This window comes from Columba livia, chromosome 3 (genome assembly GCF_036013475.1).
Source record: "Columba livia isolate bColLiv1 breed racing homer chromosome 3, bColLiv1.pat.W.v2, whole genome shotgun sequence".
Taxonomy (NCBI): Eukaryota; Metazoa; Chordata; class Aves; order Columbiformes; family Columbidae; genus Columba; species Columba livia.
This window is the reverse complement of record NC_088604.1, coordinates 36,115,891-36,133,813: the sequence shown is the minus strand read 5'-3', so window position 1 is coordinate 36,133,813 and position 17,923 is coordinate 36,115,891. Positions and strand designations below refer to the sequence as shown.

At 39.6% G+C, this 17,923-nt stretch overlaps 1 protein-coding gene across 4 annotated transcripts in view; it reads left to right on the top strand.

Moving 5' to 3' along the window:
- Window positions 1–923: 923 nt before the first annotated feature.
- Window positions 924–17,923, top strand: part of IBTK (inhibitor of Bruton tyrosine kinase) — a 58,714-nt gene continuing 41,714 nt past the window's right edge. For all 4 annotated transcript variants that reach the window (XR_010471219.1, XM_065056397.1, XM_005506729.4 and 1 more), the window contains exons 1-5: window positions 924–1,106; window positions 9,495–10,164; window positions 14,139–14,235; window positions 15,902–16,026; window positions 17,010–17,120. Coding sequence is in view for 3 of the 4 variants with exons in the window: in XM_065056397.1 (XP_064912469.1) it covers window positions 9,841–10,164; window positions 14,139–14,235; window positions 15,902–16,026; window positions 17,010–17,120 (657 nt within the window). In the remaining variant the exon portion in view is untranslated. The remainder of the gene's footprint in view (window positions 1,107–9,494; window positions 10,165–14,138; window positions 14,236–15,901; window positions 16,027–17,009; window positions 17,121–17,923) is intronic.

The following is a 17,923-nucleotide window of genomic DNA, read 5'->3' as shown; positions in this document are numbered from 1 at the left end:
CTTGCACCACACATGGGATGAAACTGCAGCTTTAAAGAAACGCACAGAAACTCATTGGCATTAGTACATTTCCGTATTTTGGAAAAAGCAATGCCTGGTTTTCTTACTCCGTATTTAACATTAGGCACTGCTTATCTCGGTTCCTAGCTTCCCGCCCTAAAATGCTACACCATAATCCTGTTCCAGATTAATCTGCAATCTGTACCACCTGTTGCATCATCCAATAGTATTAATTAAAAAGGAGAATTTAACTGAGCCCTCACGGAATTTACCTGAAACACACACCAAGTGAACCACTGGTAATGACCTCACAAGTTGTTCAAATCCTTATGCACGAGTTTGCTTTTGAGGGTGCACCCCTGGGTTGGCGTAAAAAGCCTCACACAAATCAAGCTTTATCATATAAATTAATCCATTTGCTCTGTCAGAGAGAGAAATTACATTGCCTTAAGACAATCTGCCTCCACACGGCCTTCTCAATTCTTCCTCTTGTTTCGCTATTTCCTAGACCTGCAGGCTGACTATTCAACTACTTGTTTCGGGCCCCTCCTGGAGTGAGGTGCTGCCTCGTCAGAACCCGCCCACACTGCTTCTCTCACGACCTGTGACAGCACAAGGCACTGGAAGAACTCAGTTCTCTCCGATTTCCACCCCCTTTCCTCGCTCACGACACTGCACCCAGCGCCACCCACACACCTGGAGCGGCCATATTGGTATAACCCTTGGGCACCGCGCTACGGCCCGTCACTCCAAGCCCCGCCCCCAGGCCCGCCCCGCCCCCTCGCGTCGGATTCGCCACCTGACCTGGTCTGTCAGTCAATCTGAGCTCCGCCGTGGGGGGTGGAGTCGTGGCGGCAGTAGTAACCAATCGGAATGCGAGGTGCGGCTGTGCCGCGGCCAATCCGTTGCTTTCTTCTTCGGGGGTGCGGTAGCTGTTGTCCCTCCGCTCCGCTGCGAGCTGCTGGCACCGGTTGTCGCCGCCGTCGCCTGAGGTGTCGCGATAGCAGCAGCAGCCTGGCCGTGCCCCGGTGTCACTGAGGATGAGCCCCCGCGCTGCCCAGCGCACGTCCCGCACTGCCCGCCCGAGTCCATTCATCTAGCGACTGGTGAGGGGCGGGCCGGGATCTGCTGATGTGTCCGAGTGGGAGCCGGGCCTGCGGGAGGGACGTGTCACCCCTGGCCCTGCCGGGGGGCACGGGATGGGGTGGCGGAGGTGGCGCGGGGGTCTGTAGAAATGGGAAGAGCCCGAACCACGGAGGCTAAAGGGCAGCCGGCCACGTAGAATGGGAGGCGACCGGCTTCGAAGCGGAAGTGGATCAGCCGCCGGTTTTGATAAGTCTGTTCTGTCGCTTCTCGACTGTGTAGACTTGTGTGGTGAAAGGCAGGAGGGCCGCCTTCCCCCTGCCTGCAACCGCCTGTGGCTGGCTCTGGGAAGCACTTCAGACCTTCCCTCCCTCGGCACTGGCAGCATTCGCTGCCAGGTTTCCTTAGCTGGAGATTCCCGGGAAGCCTATCGTGTTTCTGGCCTTCTTGGTGATACTTCTCTGTGGCAGTGCAAGCACGAGAGAGCTGGAATCTCGTAGGTAGCTTAAAAGAATATTTTTGGTCGGTCTTCTTAGGTGCTGAGCACCTGATCTCTGAAATCTGTCTGGTTTTTTGCTGACGTGGTCAACGTAGTTGTCTGTCTTCATGGAAACTGACCACAACTTGTGGATTACAAGAGATAATAATCACTCAACAACATTTCATGTGGATACTCTTCATAACACTGTGCCAGAAGTTCAGAATTCATTCAGAAAAGTCAGTCTTTCCTAAGACTTGATGTATTTATCTGATATAGTTTTAAGTGTGGTGAAATTCCAGAACACATTTGAGGTTCATTGCACGTGACTTATCTTCACGTTGTCTGTTTCAATAAAAAATCCAGAGCAAGGTCCCAGTGTCTTGTGGAAATGCCTATAAATGCACTCACTGTACTTTTGTCTATAACACTTTATGTTTTAATTTTTTGAATAGCATTAAGTTGTTAAATTTAAGTAGTATTGACTGTTTCTAGAGAAGCCAAACACAGTATTTCACAGTACTCTTTATGTTCTGTGATTCCTGACTAACAGATCCACCCTGACATGTTGTAGCTGAACTTAGCTACCAATGGTACTTTGGCGTTGTGTTTTTTTGTCGTGTGTAGTTTGTGTTTTTTTTGTTTTTGTTTTTTTACAGACGTGTCTGCCTTTACTTGGTAGTGCAGTTAGCACTGTTAGGAGCAAATGGATTAGAGTTGCTGGATTCCTGAATGTTTCATCCTCATAAGGATTACGGTGTTGTCACTGTGAATGCAGAAGTTGTAGAAAGTCTGGAGAGAACCTCCAAAGATAACTGTGCCAGGGCTGCACCTGTGCCAAGAGGTGGCTCAGAGACTCCAGCCCAGTACCTGAGGAAACTTGGACCTGCCATGGCCCAGAGAAAATAGTGGGCAGGGTGGAACCTGATGTTTTTTAAGCAAGTCGGATTTTGTCCAGTTTACTTCTAGGCGTTTATTTAAAACTTGAACAGGTTGCTTGTAGAACCCATTTTGAGAGTTCCTGTGGGTAGCCTTATTAGCATTCAGTTTATAATTTGAAAGTGCTTCCTGATGTAAAAATCTTAATTTCTTTTGAAATGTAAACAAATGACTACTTTTCCAACTGTTGGGGTAAAATGGAAATAGAGTTTTCATTTTTCTTCTCTTCGTAACAGCAGCCTTATTCAAAGGGTCTGTGTGGTCTGTAGAAAAAACAGCTGAAGGAAAAAATAGATGTAGTTTGTTCACTCTCTACTCATAGTTTGTTTTGTAAGCCTTTTGGATCCTAGTTACTCTTTCCACAGTTTTATTATACTTAACTACTTCTCTTAAAACTTGATATCTGAACGAGAGGCAACACTTTACATGATGTTTTGTGTATTGTGGAGAGCAGAACCCTTGCTTTCTGTGCCTTGTATTGCCATGCTCCTGTAATGCAGTTGAGAAGCTGCTACTTTTTTTTTTTGTTTTGTTTTTAAAAGACTCTGTGTGGGAATTTCTGGCTGACAAACCACTCTAAGCTGCTGCATAACTTAGATTTACCCTTTTTTCCTTGTATATTCAATCACTTCCCCCCTCCCATAAAATACATAATGTATTCAAATGATATTATTCAGGGGGTTGAATAGTCTAGATTTATGCCCAGACTTCAACAAATGTGCAGGAAAGTTTCTGAACAGGTTAAACTATCTGTGGATGTGTAATCTTCTGGGTAGAAATTAGTAGTCTAGCTGTTCTTTAAAGTCTTGGACAATGTGCTGCTAATAGCTGTAGGGTGTGCTTGCTGTTATTTATCTAGGAATTAATCTATGTTTCCTTGAGGATATGTTGCTTAATGCCAGTGCTATGTTTATTGTATTGCTACCCAGCTTCAATTTCCTAGTCACTTTTGTCAGATTCTAAACTGCTACTTTAATATGTATTACTGAAATTTGCCGTTAGGTAAGACTACAGAAAATCCTAGATAGCAGATTCCCAACGCTTTAACTCTGTAAGCTTTAAATTTTTTTTATTTCATTTTTAAATTATTATTAGCTTACTAATCAAGTAGTCTGCATGGCAAAGTTTGTTTTGGATACAAATATTTTCAGGATTTACATGCTGTTATGGTTACAGGTCTTTTGTGATGTTATGAAACAAGTATGAATGGACCAACTTGGAGAATGTTATTAAATGTCAGAATACTTGTGTAAAAAACAGCCCCCCTCTGAAGCTCCCCATCCACTCCACCCTGGAAATTTTTAAGAACTCACAATATTCTTGTAAGGATGGACTTAACCTTCCTGAAGTGTATGATATTGCCAGTCATATCTGTCTTCATTTAGGAATTTAGCAAAAGGAAGGGCAAATTAATTTTGTACCTTCTGAAAAGCCATATTATTTATGCTATTTGTTTTTTTAAGGAGGGATACTAGGATTGACAGGAAAAACTAGGCTTCTTTTATATGGTAAATAGAAACCATTACTTAGTTTTGTTTAAGGACAGCCAAATACTAGGTGTTTTTCCACCAAGTGTATCCTGAATGCAACTAGTATTTAGGAAAAAAAATCAGTACCGCTTAAAAAATAAATAATTGTTAAACAAAAACACCAACCAAACAAAACAAAACAAACAAAAAACCCCAAACAACCAAACCAAAAAACAAACAAAACCCCAAAGAAATAGTGAAAGGTATGAGGTTATGCCAATTTAAAGATCAATAAGGTCTTGAGAAGTATCTTCTTAGTGAAGCAGCCTAAAGCTGGGTTTCAAGGCCATGTCACTGATTTGACAACTAATTTACTTTAATGCAGCACACATGGAAGATGCAAAACTCTAAATCTGTCTTCGAGTGGCACTGAATTCTATCTGTGTGAATTTCTTCTGTTTTCTCTTTCACTTCCATGTGAGACTGTTGTCTCTATTAAGACAAAAAAACCCACCACAGCAGCCACCACCCACAGACTTGGTACTGGTATCCACATCCATGTTAGCTGGATTTTGCTAGATCTAATACCTAGTATAGGCCATTAGGAAGAATCTGAAAAGCCACAGATATGAATTCTAGTATCAAATGTGTGCCTCCCAGATTGGCAGATTCAATATACGTTTCTGGCATCCAGCCAGGTAGTGAGAATCGGTTGATGTTTCTTTTCCAGTAGCACCCTTGTACCTTTGAGCCAAGAGCATAGGACATCCGTGGAAGTACTTTGTAGATGAAAAGAAATTGGGAATGTGTTCCTAAAGGGTATAATTCTACAGCTGTGGAAATGAGCAGTCTGGTATTTTACTTTATCCAGTAGCTTGTGATGCCTCTGCTACATGTCAGTGTTCCAGACATCACACAAATTTCTCCTGAATATGCTTTCCCTTCACTGGGTTAATCTTCTGAAAGACAATGACTAAGAAACAGATAGATAGTAGGGGGTCCAGAAGCTGCCTTGGTAACATCATCTCTTTCTTCTGGCTTAATTTTTGTGAGATTTCATATTACCAGAATACAGTTGATTACGTATATATTTTTTTTTATCTGTTCTGAGTAGTATCTTGAGTAACAAATATAGGTAAGCAGAACCCTTGGAATTGAAGACTGCTAACCCACCAGAAGTCCTTCGTAAGCAGCTTTAATACACAGATTTCTGGAACTCCACAGCAAGAAGCTTCTTCCAACTCTGTTCATTTTTCCCAATGATTGAACAGAATCTCAAGATTCCACATCTGCCCTCTGCTGGTTGCAGGAAGTGAACTCTACCACATCATCCTTAGTCATTAAGGTATTTGTTAGCTTAGCCTTAGAGTTGTGTAGTGTCTTAGTTTCATACTTGAGAGAGGTATGACAGCTTTGATTTGAGACTTTTTAGCAAACAAGTGCCAAATTTTTGCCGTTTTTGTAGTGACTTCTTGAAAGAAACAGATTTTTAAGAGAACCAGAGTAGGTAGAGAGCTGCTTTTTCAGCTGTAGGAGTTCTGACTCCATAAGGTCAGATGACACATCTGATATACTCCTTCTTGAAGTCTGACAGCTGTTGTGTGGTGGTGCTGAGGAAGAGTTGAGTGAGAGCGCTCTACCTACTTACTTCCAGGAGGCAAGATACCACAAACCCTTTCTTGCTACTTAGAAATTGCTTCCAAGTTGGTTGTAATCTTTTAAATTTTCCTGGGCTGTGAACATACATAATGAGTAGTTAATGTCCCTAAAGGAAGATTTAGAAGCCCACTTGCTACTGGAATAAAACATGTTTGGGATACTCCGAATACTGTTCCAATTCCTCAATGATGTTTTTTCTATCATGAAAATGTTAACTAGGAATCAGTTTTTAAAAAGAATGAGTTCCAAAAGATACTTATTGAATCAAAAAAAAGTTTAAAAGATGATAATCTTATTTAATTATTGATCTTTCAATAATTACAGCATTAGGAAGACACTGGTATTATAACATGAATATGAGGAGGCTGAGAAGCCTACAGAAATGTCTACAAATAAAATCAGAGATACGTAATCAAAAGGACACCATATTCTAGACATTTAAATTCAGTGTTTAAAAAATGCTGGTGCTGTTCCTATTTTGTGCCTATTTTAGGTGCTGACTATTCTAGCTGGGACTCCATATACTAGAAGTAAGCATTTGTCAGCAATCACAAGGTTTTCACGCAGATGTAAGCGTCAATTCACAATTTTAAAGTTTTAAGGTTTTACTTAAGGACCTACTTTGTGTTTAAAAACAGTCAGATCTGATTAACCCTTTTCAGATGTTATAATAATATGATGGTGTGATTGGTGTGTCAGTCTTTATTGTAGAGTGGTGAAAACTTGATTTACAGCCTTCTGTCTCGAAACTCAAGGTATATGTATCAGTGTACTAATATAGTTTCTAGTGTTGTAATGTTTATAGTGAAGGAGGGCTGAGTTAGAATGACTTGTAAAGAAATAATTCAGCAGAGTCAGAGTTCACATAGCTGCAGTAAAAGTCACCATAAGGTTGTTAGTGTGAGGTAGGCAGGGTTGTATTTCTATCTAATAGCAGACCTTTTATTCTTTTAATGTGTGGTTTGTTTTCCACAGTATTTTAGTGTTTGGTGAGGCTAGAGCTCAAGGGCTTTAAAGTTTTTATCTGGCCTCTCAGTTCCTTTCCTGTGATGGCACAAGTTTCTTTGGAACTAGGAGTTTTCTCATGCAATTCAGTGTCTTAAATAGGTGTGTACTGTAGCAGGGCAGGTATGGTATGGGGCACAGCAGGTCTGCTTCCTTGGGTGGTGGTGCCATTTCATACCAGTTTACGTAACAGATTAGTCAACTTTATTTTGTGACTTCCCTGAGTGATTTTTCTTTGTTCTATTTATTTTTGTTTTGTTGTAGCACTAATAGCAATGAATTGTATTTAAGATGTACTTTATAAGACATATATAAAATTCATACTTCTTCCACAGTATTATTTTATTGGCTAGTGGCATATTGATGAAATGTGACAAATTTATTTGAGGATAGTAGCACTTCTGATGTTTTTCCTATAGGTGTCCAAATATATATATAAATATATAATATATATAATATATATTATATAATATATAATATATAAATTGTTACTCTTTAGAAGACTGATGCACTGACAATGTGAACCTGCTGGTAGCAGTCACCTGTCATATGTTGATTCCTTGGAGCAGCAAGCAGGCTGTATTCTTGAAACTGGAGCTTTTTCCAAGCTTTCAACAGTGGTTCATTTTGCTTTATAGTCAGAGGCTTTAGGGAAGGTTAAAGGAGAAGAGTCCACACAAGTACATGTTAAACTTCTTGTGATACTGCAGAAGTAAAATGCCCTGTAGAGGGTTGCCTTCAAAGGGCCAAATGTGATTTTAGGAGTAGTTACATTTGTAAAGTCTTAAAATTACATTTGGCCCTTTGAAGGCAACCACAAGGTTGATATGGCCCCCAATGCAAATGAGTTTGACTCACCTGCTGTAGAGTGAACTCCAGCTCACTCTGACAAGTGTAAGCTAAACAGTTGTGGTCAGTTTCAGTCTCTGAAATATTTCTGAATTTTACTTCTGGACAGGGATGGGGGACAAAATTGCAGTGAATAAAACCTACTTTTTTGGTTTTCATATGCCTGCTGTTTGAAATTGTCTTGAAGGTACATACTGGACAACTTTGATCTGTAGATTTCCGTTCCAAGTATTTAACCCCTTTTGAATGAGTTGGAAAAAAAAATATTGAAGGCTTTGTCATTATATGTTTAAGTGGATACTATTGAATTAGAATTTTTTTTTTTTTTTTTTAAGTTTAGATTCTACTACTAGTACTTGCTTTAAACTGCTTTCAACTTGGTATCAGTCTTGATGATAATTCTTGCAACAGAAGGAGGACTGGGATTTGTGTTTTCTCTTCCAAACAAAGTAATCTTTCCCTGACATATCCTTGCAGATAGCAACATTAACAAAACATGATTATGCATTCAGTTCCTAAAAAGCAATGATACCTAAGATCAACAGGCTGGGGGGAGGCAAGGAGTAGGCTGTGCAAATGCTTACATGTATAATGACTGCTGAGCTGGAAAGTAGTTTTTGTTTTTTAGTGTGTGGTGTGTGTGTGTCCACTGAAGATTTGCTAACATGTTTAGTTTCATTTATTCATCTTTCATGGTAGCATTGTCTGACTTCTTTCGGGATATTTTACTCATTTAGAACAATTTTAAACTACAGTTGGCATAGCAAGCAAAAACATCAAGGAATTTAACATGATTGAGTACTACTTCACTCAGTTTCCAACTTATGCTTGAAAAAATGGAAGCATGAAGCTTTTTGGGACTGAAAAGCAATTCACATTAATTTATGCAGTGCATCAGTGATGGGTATAGTTCACTTTTCCTGTTTTACCTGAGTTTATGTGTGATTTTTATACTGCTGTCTGCATTTCTTGTACTAGAACCCTTTTAAATAAAGTGTACACATTTAATAAGCTAGATGAGTGCTTCTGTAAGGCCTTGTTTACTTTTGAGAAAGCGGGTGCCAGAGAAAGATGGATATGCTAAAGAAAGCATGCACAGATGAGCAGAAATGCTGTGTGTTTCATAGAGTCAACATGTTTTCATGAAAAAGAATATGTATATTTGCTTCTTTTTCCTTCTTCTTGCTCCCTTACACCTTCCAACCTAGACCTTAATTTCTTCTTGCCTATGTCAGGAGATTTAGACCTTTGCACTGCATGAGTGCCAACAGTCTGAATTCACAGACAGCTCTTTGTACAAGTTTGTTTTTCTTTGCCCTGTTGTCATCCTTCCTCTCACCTTTGTCAGCGGCTCTGGGAGTGGTGGTGAGGAGCCTTCCTGTTGATTCTGCAGGAGAGACTTAGCATGGAGATGGTTAGGCATTCAGGCCAGGAAGAAGAGAAAATAAAAAAATAAAAAAAAAAAAAATCCTTTTTTTGCAGTGGCAGAGGTAAAATGTGGGTGTTCCTCCCTCCCTCCTCTTGGGTGTGACTGACAAAGCTTCTGTTAGACAAGAACTAGTCAATGACCGTGGGGATTTTTTGGTGGGTGGGTGGTTTTTGTTTTTCCCAGCAGTCTTTCAGTTCAGTCCTTGCTTTCTGAGCACAAAGTAATGATATAATTAGACAGTAAGCTGTGAGGGTCTTAAGGACCCTAAGGCTGGGAAAGCAAACTTTTTTTTTTTTTTTCCTTCAGATATTTTTTTTGGATCCAGATCACCATATAGCCTGAAAGATTTCTGTCAAAGAAAGGGAGGAGGTGCCTTTGGAAGTTGGGGTGGGGAACAGAGTCATGTCTTTATAAACTGATTGAATGCCTGAGTATAAGTTCAGATGGCATGTGTCAGGTCAGTTAACCCTTGCCACATTGCTCTTGTACTTGCAAGCACTGGTTTGATATACATTTAAATTGGTCCAGTTGCTGGGGAAAATAATTTTTGTTGACTAATCTGTTCTGGTTTGTTCTCTTTCAGGTCTCCCTTGCAATTATGGCGTTTTAGAAGAATAAGGTAGTGTGGAGGGGGAATCCCCCTCTCCACACTTGAGGTAGTTCACTTTTGGAGTTTTCTATGGACAAGAATGTTTGTTATATAAGATGGTGAAATAAGACTTCTAAAAATATATATATTTATAAATATTTATTTGGATCAAGTGCCAAACATAGCAGTACAAAGATTTCTAATGGCAGCTCAATAAAACTGGATTTACATTCTTGGAATTATAAGTTTTTTAAGGCACTGTGTTGTGTACTGAATTGGAATGCCTTGATACACCGAAGGGTTGTTCCCCTTAAGGAGAGAAGCAGCTTCAGAATTGAAGATGAGTTCTTTCATGCCAGACTGCACTTCAAAGTGTCGATCTCTACAGCATGCTTTGGATGTTATTTCTGTGGTCACCCGAGGAAGTGAAGGCCAGATCAAGGCCTTTCTCTCTTCTTACTGCTACAATGCTGCAACTATCAAGGATGCCTTTGGTAGAAACGTTATACATCTTGCTTCATCTTGTGGCAAAAAAGGCGTGCTAGACTGGTTAGCTGAGACCAAAGGAGTAGATCTCTTGGCGAAAGACAAAGAGTCTGGATGGACAGCTTTGCACAGAAGTATATTTTATGGATACATTGATTGTGTTTTGTCATTACTAAAGGTAAGTGATCTATAACTATAGTTTTCCTTGGTATCTACAATTTTTAAAGTTCTATTTGTTATGCAAAAGTGCGCTTTTTAACTTGCCTGAGAGCCTCTTGAAGTTTGTCTTAATATTGTGTGTAAATCACAGTGCATTGATTTACCTGGAAGTTGTCTCTGTGTTCATAAAAGATGTCTGCCTTTTCCCATGCAGAAATCAGCACTGAGTAAGGGTCCGTGATTAATTGTGGACTTCCCTGAAAACTCTTTTCTGTGGATGATATCAGGGTCAGGATCTTAGAAGTGGATTGTGATCATATTTAAGATACTCTAAAAATAGACTTTTTAGTACTTATACCAATTAGTGTTTCTAGAGAACACAAAATAATAAAAGACTAGATTGAGTTATAATTAGAAATTAATCTTACATTTGAGAGAGAAGCACATCAAGATATGGATCATTTTATTAAGTGAATCCCCATTTCATTAATATTTTAACCAGGGCTTTTGCTCAGTCCTCCTTACTTCTTTCTTGCAATTGCTGTTTCTTTCCTGCCAGTTAGCAAGTAATGTGTATTTTTCAATTGCTTTTCTGTTTCTCCTGTCCCATGTACAGCAAAGGGAAGAGCTACATATGGCTGAGACATTCAGGGTCCCTTTAACCATGTGAGAAAATGAAATATTTGTGGTTCAGGGTTATTTAAAAGTAAACCTTTTAAGGCAGAGAATTTTCCATTTTGAGTTCAGCCTTTTAAAATTTCAGTGACTAGTCATTTGTAAGCATTAAACTCTCTGCTTTCAACAGCAGTTTAAGCAAAATGGTTGTGGATCCAGTACTTTTTAATTCTTGAAGGTCTGGTAACTGCTAAATACAGATTTCATGTGCTGTACCCTTACATAGTGAGGAGGTTTTAATTAAACTTCACAAAAGTAGGTGTTTGTGTGAGAACTGTGCAGGATTCTCTTCTCTAGAAATCTGGAAACTGTGCATGTGATGTATGAAAAAGTATTCAGTCCTTGTGTGTGTGTGTGTGTGTGTGTGTGTGTACATCTGTATCATTGATAATTACTCACAGGAGGCCTGTACAGATTTCCCCAGGTGGATTTTACTTTTCTGTTGGTTGCATAAATGAGTGAGGTTTTGCTGATATTAATAGCTAGCTCTGCTGATATTCTGCTAAGAAATGGTATGAAACAGTTCATAGGGAGTGCTCTGCCTCACACTTCTTCAACTGCTGCACTGCCTTGTAGAAAGAGTGTGTTCTTAAGGTATTATAGCAACAACAGGAAGGGATTATGAAATAGCTGAGCTAGAAGGAAATCTCAGAAGATTGCCTAGTCTAACCCCCATGCTCAAGCAAGGTCAGCTACAGCAGGTTGCCAAGGACTGTTTCCAGTTGGATTTTGAATGTCTCCAGGGAGAGAGACTCTGACATCTCTGTTCCAATGTTTTAATGCCAGTCCAGTAAAAATTTGTTTTAGGTTTAAGGAGAATTTCTTACATTTCAATTTGTACCTATTGCCAATTGTCCTGCAACTGGATGTCACTGGGATCCTCACCCCCTGCTTCCAGTCATGTCTTTTGCTGGACTTGTTCCTCTCTGTCTGTGTCTGTCTTGCACTGGGGATTCCAGACCTGAACCCAGCACCACAGCTGTGGCTTGCCAGTGCTGAGTAATGCCTGCTGGCAATGCTCCCTCATGCAGCCCTGGATGCTTTCACCATGCAGTCTCAGCTGCAAGGACACATTGCTGGCTTGTGGTCAACTGCTTGTCCAGCAGAAGCCCCAGGTCCTTTTTATTTTCTGGTTTGTTTTTGTTTGTTTGTTTGTTTTGGCCAAGCCTGTATTGGTAGGCTGAACTGTTCTTCCTTAGGGCCAGAATTTGCATTTCCCTTTGTTCAACTTCCTAAGGTTTCTCTCAGCCCATTGTTCCAGCCTGTCACATCCCTCTGAATGGCAGCACAACCCCCTGGCTTATCAGTCACTCCTAGTCTTGTACCATTATCAGCCTTGCTGGGGGTGCACTCTGTCCCATCATCCACATCAGTGAAGATGTTAAACAGCACTGGCCCCATTATCAATCCCTGGGATACTCAACTGGTGTGGATGACAGAATTGTGTTGAAAGCTGGAGGCAGTCGTGGTTTATTGTCAAACTGTGCAAGTGTTGCCATGCGGTAATTTGGGTTAGTTTTTACAAATTCAGACCACATGAATATCACTGCAGCCTCTGTTTTCCTTGTAAGTATCTTATGCAGCTTCCAAAGAGAACAATATCCAGCTACCTGTTCAATCATAAAAATAGGTCAGTCTTTCTGTCACATAGTGGATTAATAGTAGCACTATCACTAGTAGGGGAATGTATGTTGTTGTTCTGGCTAGTGTTTTTCCAAAAGAAGTTACAGGTTAAAATCCCTACTGCAAATGCAGCTAGCTGTCCTTCTGTCATGCTTGAGTGAATTGTGCTCCCTTTTTGTTTTTTCCTGTGTTTACCTCTTAAGCGTGAGATTCTGTAAGGTTTTTTTTTTTTATATTAGCCATGAGCTTTGGTACACATGTAGAGCCTTATTATTCATTAGGTTCTGCCTGTGGACATCTGCAGTTCTTCCCTTCAGAGATCTGATTTATCACAGTATCACAGTATGTTTGGGATTGGAAGGGACCTCAAAAGATCATCTAGTCCAATCCCCCTGCCGGAGCAGGAACGCCTAGGTGAGGTCGCACAGGAACATGTCCAGGCGGGTTTTGAATGTCTCCAGAGAAGGAGACTCCACAACCTCCCTGGGCAGCCTGTTCCAGTGCTCTGGCACCCTCACTGAGAAGAAGTTTTTTCTCAAATTTAAGCGGAACCTTTTGTGTTCCAGCTTGATCCCATTACCCCTTGTCCTATCATTGTTGGCCACCGAGAAGAGCCTGGCTCCATCCTCATGGCACTCACCCTTTATATATTTATAAACATTAATGAGGTCCCCCCTTAGTCTCCTCTTCTCCAAACTAAAGAGCCCCAGCTCCCTCAGCCTTTCTTCATAAGGGAGGTGCTCCACTCCCTTAATCATCTTGGTTGCCCTACGCTGGACCCTCTCCAGCAGTTCCCTGTCCTTCTTGAACTGAGGGGCCCAGAACTGGACACAATATTCCAGATGTGGTCTCACCAGGGCGGAGTAGAGGGGAAGGACACTTCCTTAGAACCAATGCTGATGCAGTAGCACTTTTTTATTGAGAAAATGGTATTTACGGAGAATATCTACCACTCTCTGAGTTCTAAAGCAATGACCTATTCATGCTTTGTGTTTCTGAAGCTTCCCAGCTGCTGTTTTACCTGGTTGGTTGTGTCCTCTTGCCTTTTCTCAGTAACCATGAACCACTGTTCCCTGCTTGTTTTCAGAGCCATAGTAGTTGTTCATTTGTTTGTTTGTTGGTGTGTTGTTGTTGGTGGTGGTGTGTTGGTGTGTTGTTGTTGTTGGTGGTGTGTTGGTGTGTTGTTGTTGGTGGTGGTGTGTTGGTGTGTTGTTGTTGGTGGTGGTGTGTTGGTGTGTTGTTTGGTTGGTGGTGGTGTGTTGGTGTGTTGTTTGGTTGGTTGGTTGCTTGAGTTTTTTGTTTATTTTTGTTTGTTTTTTTTTCCTCTTCCCTCTAGCTTGTCAAAATTGGTTCTGTAAATGTTCTAGTATAAGAAAATGTGTTCTTTGAAGCTGGTAAATGTATTTTTGGTAAATACTTGTCCTTGCTAGCTGGCAGTGATTTATCTTCAAGTATGTTACCTTTGTGCTTCAGTGATTACATCACCTTATTCCATTAATATTCATACAATAAAATCCCAGTTAATACATCAATGTGATGTATATGTGGCTGAACAGAATTGCAGAGATTTTTCTTTATCAGTATTAAGCTTAAATTAAAGATTTATTTATCTTATTAAATGTTTACTTGGCTTACTTCAAGCTGTGGAGTTTAAAATAACTTACGTTCTTTTCTTTCCCTTCTCTCCTCTTTTAGCATGGCGTTAGCCTGTATGTTCAGGATAAAGAAGGCTTATCAGCTCTGGATCTTGTGATGAAAGATAGGCCAGTCCATGTGGTATTCAAGAAAACTGGTAAGAAGTCAAATAGCTTAAACTGTATTTTACAAGAATATACGATCCAGTAGCGTATTACTGTATGTAGCAGTGTAGACAATATCCTCTGTTTCTAATTAGGACTGTGTAAGTTAAGGAGATAGCTGAAGATACGGGGTTACTATTATTATAAGACAGCAGGTGCAGAATCTTGGCAGTATGTGCAGGATGCACATATGTAGCAAAACCAAACAAATAATGACTGACTTAGAGGTTAAAAAAAAAACCAAACAACCAAGCAATCAAGTGATATAGTAGGTAACCCAAAGAGGTGGAGACTCAGTCCTCAGAGTTACTGAAAATCTGCAAGAACATGGTCTTGGGAACCTGGTCTAGCTGACCTTTCCTGAGCAGAGGCATTGGATTAGATGAGCTCAAGGGGTGCCTTTCAATAGTAATGATGCTGTGTTTTTCCTCTTTTATCTCAATTCAAATTATCAGAGAGACTTCAATGGCTTTGAATTTGATAGAGTAGTTTATGTCACTTCTGTGCCTTTTGTGAAAAGAGGGGAAACATGTTTTTGAATCTTGAAGATATTTTTTAGACAAGGTAGCTTGATTAAAGCCAGTTACAGTCACTCTAAATACAATTTCTACAAATAAGAAATGAGTATGTAAGAACCACTCTGAGCACACAAGTTTTTGTTTGACAAGGGAGTAGTTCTTCCAGTAGCTTTTATTTACCCTGTTTCCCCGAAAATAAGACCCACCCAGAAAATAAGCCCTAGCATGTTTTTTTTCCAGGATTTTTGCGGGTACTTGAAATATAAGCCCTACTCCAAGAACAAGCCCTAGTTACAATTAATTAAAAAAATCTATTTAAATAGTGTCCAGGCAGCTATACATGTAAAAAAGTAAGCATCTTTTTGAAGCAAAAATTAATACAAGACCCTGTCTTATTTTGGGGGAACAGGGTAGTTTAATGCTGTTTTATACTTTTCTCCTCCCCCTTCTTTCCCCTCTTCTCCATGTCGTTGAGTTCAGTCTGGATGTACAGTGAAATGTGTTGTTTTCAGTTTTTTTCAAGCAGTTTAAGTATTTTTGGTTGCATAAATACTGAGTTTTAGATATTTTTAATTTTATCTTCTAAAATATGTTAAATGAGTAAAATGTTAAAATTCTTCTTAATAGTGGTATAACATGATCAAATATGCATTGATTTCAGTTTTTTACTCATCAGAAAAATGTGTTCAGATACCACTGTAACTGAGAGGTTATTTAGAAAAAGGTGAAGTGTTATTTTTTTGGCCATACCTCTGATTTTCAAGTGTTTATGGTCTTCATGCATGACAGCATAGCAGTTTTGTGGGAAAGGCTTTTTGCTAAATTGAAGCAAAGCATGTATAACTTCAGGTAGTAGTGGTTGTCTTTGGAAAATGTAAGAAGTAAATCTTCTGCTGAGGAATATTTGCATTTTCTGTAACTGTGAAATACATATAAGTAATGTTGATCATCTTGACATTATTGTTAAAGTATTTTGTCATAGCACCTTCTTACAAGAGAAATATTTTTTGAAGTTCAGTTCTAGGTAAAAAACAGCTTTCATCTTTAAATTTCAAATAGAAACAGCAGGAGTTGCTTTTCAAAGTCAGTATGGACAAGACTAGTAAATTTACAAGCTTCAGAGAATTTTTTTTCATTGCAGATCCCATGGAAGTCTACACCTGGGGAAATAATAGAAATTTTACTTTGGGTCATGGCGGTCAACAAGGTAAACATCATCCTGAATTGGTGGACCTTTTTCCTCGGAATGGCGTGTATATCAAACAGGTATTCTTAATGTCTTACATAGGCACCTTTCTCGGTAGACCTTGGAGGGGTGTGTGAGGGGGAACCAGTATCGAAGATGTTACCAGGTTTTGAAAATTTGCATGGGAAAAAAAAATAGCGTCTGTAGGTCTTTTGTTGTTTGTTTTTAGTGTTTTGTTCCCTCCCCCCATCTCTTTTTCTTTTTTTCCTAGCTATTTCTCAGCAAGCAGTTTCTGTTAATCTGGCAAGCAGCTTAGAGCAGCTAAGGAGTTCCAGAGTAGGCCTTCTGTACTATATTCTTGCTCCCCAATAACCTTCAATAAAATTGTGGTTCTGTTTTGATGGGGAGAATGTGCTGGTTTCTTTTAATATGATTTACCTTGGATGTGTGGCTCATATATCACTAAAAAAATGCAGAAGCATGGTACTTCTGTGACTGTTTTGTGTTTGACTTCTTGTGCAACTCCCATAGTGAACTCAAGTGGGACGATGAATCTGTTTGATACATGTAGAATTAAAATTCTTCCTGTGTTGAAAGCAGCATGTGCTGTTAAGCATGCTACCTGTAACAGTAGCTTTATCCCTGATAACATCTTAGGACTTCAATTTAAGAAATTTTGGAAGTCCAAAGTACAACTTGAACAAGCATTAAAGGCAGACAATGTGCTGCAGTCTTAGCATGTCTCCTTCAACTCTTCTGAGGCAGTATAGGTGACCTTAAAACTTTTGAACTTGTTAGCCTGTAGGGCCATGCTTGAACTTACTTTAATAAATAGAAACTGTAGGTCTCTTCAAGTAGGTTAAGATATTAAAGCAAATATTTTGTGTTCCTTTTGACTTGATTTGGCAGTCCTGTTCTTTAACACTAGTACTGTATTTTCACGAACAGATCTTTATTAAAGCTGAACTTCTTCACAAAGTAGTTTTGGCAAGTGTTTTCAGATTGTTCAAGCATACTAATTTGTTCTCTACTGCCTTCTCCTCACCCCTTTTTTTTCTTTCAGGTGGTACTCTGTGAATTCCACTCTGTGTTCCTTTCTCACAAAGGTCAAGTTTATACATGTGGACATGGACAAGGAGGGCGCTTGGGTCATGGTGATGAACAAACATGCCTAGTATGCTATATTATGCTATCCCATGTAGTCTAATGTAATGTTTCTTTTACTTCAAACAGCAAGTCTGAAAAGTGGATTAGAGTTTCTGTGAGTGCATTTTCAAAACCAGGTTGCTGTTGGTTTCAAACCAACCCCCTTGGTCCTCAAACAATAACAGGAAAAAAAATATTCTCCCGTACTACTGATGAGGTGTCAGAGATTAGAAGAATGTGCATTTAAATATATTTTAATTTAAGATAGCTAGATACTGTGATCAAACTTCTGTGTTATGGCCAAGTTGTTTTAAAGACTAGCTGTTGCCAGATAAGTGGAAGCAAATGGTTTTTGGCTGGTTTTTGATTTCTTAAATAGGTTTGTGATGCCATCTGATGAATGTCAAGGCTGGCACAAAAGAAACAGCAGTACTGTGGAGCTGTAGTACTGTAGTGTCATAAAAAGTGATGGTAGGATTGCTTCTTACTAAACTTGCACAGCTATTGAGTGAAAACTCACCTATTGTTCTCATTCGAACAGTACATTTTTGCAACATGCAAAAAAATTCTGTGGAATTAGAATTTTTTGCAAATTGCTGTTTTGAAATGAGGATGTTACCCAGTTGAATAAAGGAAGGCTCATGTTAGAGTGCATGAAGAGTGAAAGATACAGAACTGCTTCCTTACTCTCTGTTTTTTTCTTAATCCTATGTTTTGGAGGAAGAGAGAAATCTTTATTGCTCATGGTAGTTAAAAAAGAAAAACAAAAGAGGTAATAGTTAATGTTTGTCCAGCTGTCCTGAGGATATAGTTTCCAACCTCATTTCAGAG